Below are 3,269 nucleotides of genomic sequence, written 5' to 3' on the forward strand. Positions count from 1 at the left end.
GCCTGTTTTTTTTCTTCTTCTCTTATTTTATTGTCCTTTTTTTTGGATTGTGTTGTAAACGCGAGGCCGCGTTTGACGTCAGGATTAGCCGAATGTTAGAGTATTAAAAATATGGATCAATTATCAAAACATTTATTTTAAGGTTTAGCAACACTATCATTTTAATATCAGTAAAATCGTTTAATTGCCAGGCCTTTGATAGCTCGTTTGTCATGGCAACACAGTTGACACTTAAGAGGGGAATGGACGTTGACGGGGAATTATTTTATTTTAGCTTTGGCGGTGGTAGATTAAAAGCAGAGAGAATATATACTGACTACGGATCAGACGTAAAAGGCGGTCTCGATACTACTTAGTGGCGTTAAGTACTGATGTCTTAATTAATAAACTTTATAATAGTGCATATTGAGTTTTTCTAACATATAGTTGATATATAGGAAACGTTTGACATTTAAGTTTCGCGCTAATTTTTCCCGCTTATAACCGGCTTATGTGTCATTTACCGCAGCGGTCAGCGATTAACGTTTGCTATTACACGCAAACTATTGTAATTATTTACTCTAAAGGACCAAATAAACAGTTTTGTAAGTAATAAAGTCGGAATATACTATTAAATAATTGTGTATTGTGAATAGTGACTCATAAAAAGATAAAGTCTTATGAGAAATTTCACCGGGCTAACACCTCTTTGTGTTGTGTTGCACCGTGGTGGTTAAATTAGACATTTTTCTATGTAATTTCATATAATTTCCTTTATATATTCGACTTTTCCATAGATTGGTATCGTTACGTGAAAATTATAACGTCATTTATATTTTAGGTAAAGATGTTTGAAGCACGCCTTCTTCGCAGCTCAATTTTAAAGAAAGTTCTGGAGGCTATTAAGGATCTCCTAACACAAGCAACGTTCGACTGTGATGATAATGGAATCCAATTACAGGTATTTCGATAATTCTATTTTTATTCTAATTTTTCCAAACAATAAATTGTCCAGTTCTGGCTGGTCTTCTCCTGTACTGTAGTATTGTCAGTTGTGTACTATAGCGTCAACGTAATAACGTAATAATATAAGCATCTGTCATCTATCTTTAAATTTAATTTACTGAGCTCATTTCTTCATAAACCAATTCTGGTTTTATACCAACATACTTATAAACATCATTGTTGTATGAGTGCTGTAATATAAGTATGTAATATGGATTTTTTGTATTCAGGCTATGGACAACTCACACGTATCACTCGTGTCCCTGACACTCCGAGCAGATGGTTTTGATAAATATAGATGTGACAGAAATATTTCTATGGGCATGAATTTAGGAAGGTAAGCTTATAATATCTATGAACTGATCTAGCACTTAATTCTACGAGACTAAAATTTTTAAATAGTAATGTAAATGTTTAAATTTAATACCCATATTTTTTACTTTATTTGTTTTCAATAAGTGTCTCTGTAAATAAATTAACTCCTTTTTTGTATACCTATTTTGTGTCCATTCTTATATAAATATGTATATAATTACGGCACATGAAAATTTTCAAATGTTGAAAAATGGCTTAGACTATCAAGGATTCCTGATATGTATAGTGTATATTATGCATTATATTACTTATGTATATATGTCTGTTTAACTTACAATATATTTATCATATACTAAGCTTTAATGACATAATTTTATTTATAGTATGTCAAAAATCCTAAAATGTGCGGGAGACAAAGACACAGTTACTATGAAAGCACAGGATAACGCCGATACAGTCACATTTGTTTTTGAGAGTCCCAATCAAGAGAAAGTGTCAGATTATGAGATGAAGCTTATGAATTTAGATTTGGAGCACTTAGGTAAGAAAAAATTAAACTATTGTGTTATGTCTTAATTAAGATTTAACAAGTTCTGAAAAAGTGCACACAAAATAAAAAAAATATTTGGGATTTGAACATGTATTAAAATTCATCTATATAGACATTTCTAAACATTTTTCTAATAAACATAAATTGCTCTTTAAAATTCTGATGTTGACCAAGTATCAAACTTGCTACATCGAGTAAAAACTTATGAGGGTAACAACAAAAATCCAGTTGATTGAAGAATGTCCTCCATTCTTTAGCCAGTCAAAATTAAATTTAATTTATTTTCTTTACAAAGGTATCCCTGAGACTGAGTACAGCTGCACAATTCGTATGCCAAGTGCAGAGTTTGCCAGAATCTGCCGTGATCTCTCACAGTTTGGAGAATCGATGGTCATATCTTGCACAAAAGAAGGTATATATTTATAACTATGTATATAAGCAATAAAATTTAATATTAAGTATAGAAAATGTAAACAAAAGAGTAATATGAGATTATTTTAAAGATTATCTCTTCTATATTTGCTGTTATTAAGCCAGTTTTACTCTTTGACCAAATTAATTCCGATATCTTATAAGAGTTAAAAAAAATTGTTCTGACAAACATATATATGTATATTTACTATATAATTAAAAAAAATCTATCAGCCATCCACCAAATACCGTGTAGATAGTGAACTTACACTTTGGATACAATTTTCATCTAAACAAAAATAGTTTACCCTAAACTTTTATATTATGACTCATATTTTTTAAATATTATAATAAGTAATGTCTTTCCTAGGTGTTAAATTCTCCGCAAGTGGTGATATTGGCTCCGCTAACATCAAGCTTGCACAGACAGCTTCTGTGGATAAGGAAGAGGAAGCTGTTGTTATTGAGATGGATGAACCAGTCACACTTACATTCGCCTGCCAGTACCTTAACTACTTTACTAAGGCCACATCATTGAGTCCACAGGTATAAAAAGTATTTCATTATAATCTATGACTGGTCTAAACAGGCTGTTTTTTCCTGTATATAAAAATTGATTCCTTTATGAATACAAAATTAAACATTTCCCCCTAATTTTTACACAAAGTTTGAATTTATATCCATCTAACAATTAATGTAAATATTAAAAATTTATTTAGCTTTTTTTTGACGTTTAATTTGTTTCTCCAGGTTCAACTCTCAATGTCAGCAGATGTGCCGTTAGTAGTAGAGTACCGCATACCTGATATTGGTCATATTCGTTACTACCTAGCCCCTAAGATTGAGGAGGACGACAACTAAGCTAATTAGGATTTAACTTAATATGAATATAGCCACACTATCATGTCAAATTACTGATACAAAGTTTGTTACATTTAAATTGTGATATTCTGGGAACACGAGCAAAGTATTTTCGGTTATTTTTTTCTAATAAAACAATACCCAATCA

At 30.9% G+C, this 3,269-nt stretch overlaps 1 protein-coding gene across 2 annotated transcripts; it reads left to right on the forward strand.

The window, feature by feature from the left end:
• The first annotated feature begins 496 nt into the window (after positions 1-496).
• On the forward strand, positions 497-3,269 carry LOC123654677 (proliferating cell nuclear antigen). Of its 2 annotated transcripts, none has more exons than XM_045590568.1 (7): positions 497-584; positions 821-940; positions 1,215-1,321; positions 1,683-1,840; positions 2,145-2,261; positions 2,631-2,806; positions 3,011-3,269. In XM_045590568.1, the coding sequence occupies exons 2-7, from the start codon at positions 827-829 to the stop codon at positions 3,119-3,121; spliced, it is 783 nt and encodes a 260-aa protein (XP_045446524.1). In that variant the 5' UTR covers positions 497-584; positions 821-826; the 3' UTR covers positions 3,122-3,269. The 2 variants fall into 2 exon arrangements, with proteins under 2 accessions (XP_045446524.1, XP_045446525.1); XM_045590569.1 differs by lacking the exon at positions 497-584 and adding an exon at positions 699-733.

This window comes from Melitaea cinxia, chromosome 6 (genome assembly GCF_905220565.1).
Source record: "Melitaea cinxia chromosome 6, ilMelCinx1.1, whole genome shotgun sequence".
Lineage (NCBI taxonomy): Eukaryota > Metazoa > Arthropoda > Insecta > Lepidoptera > Nymphalidae > Melitaea > Melitaea cinxia.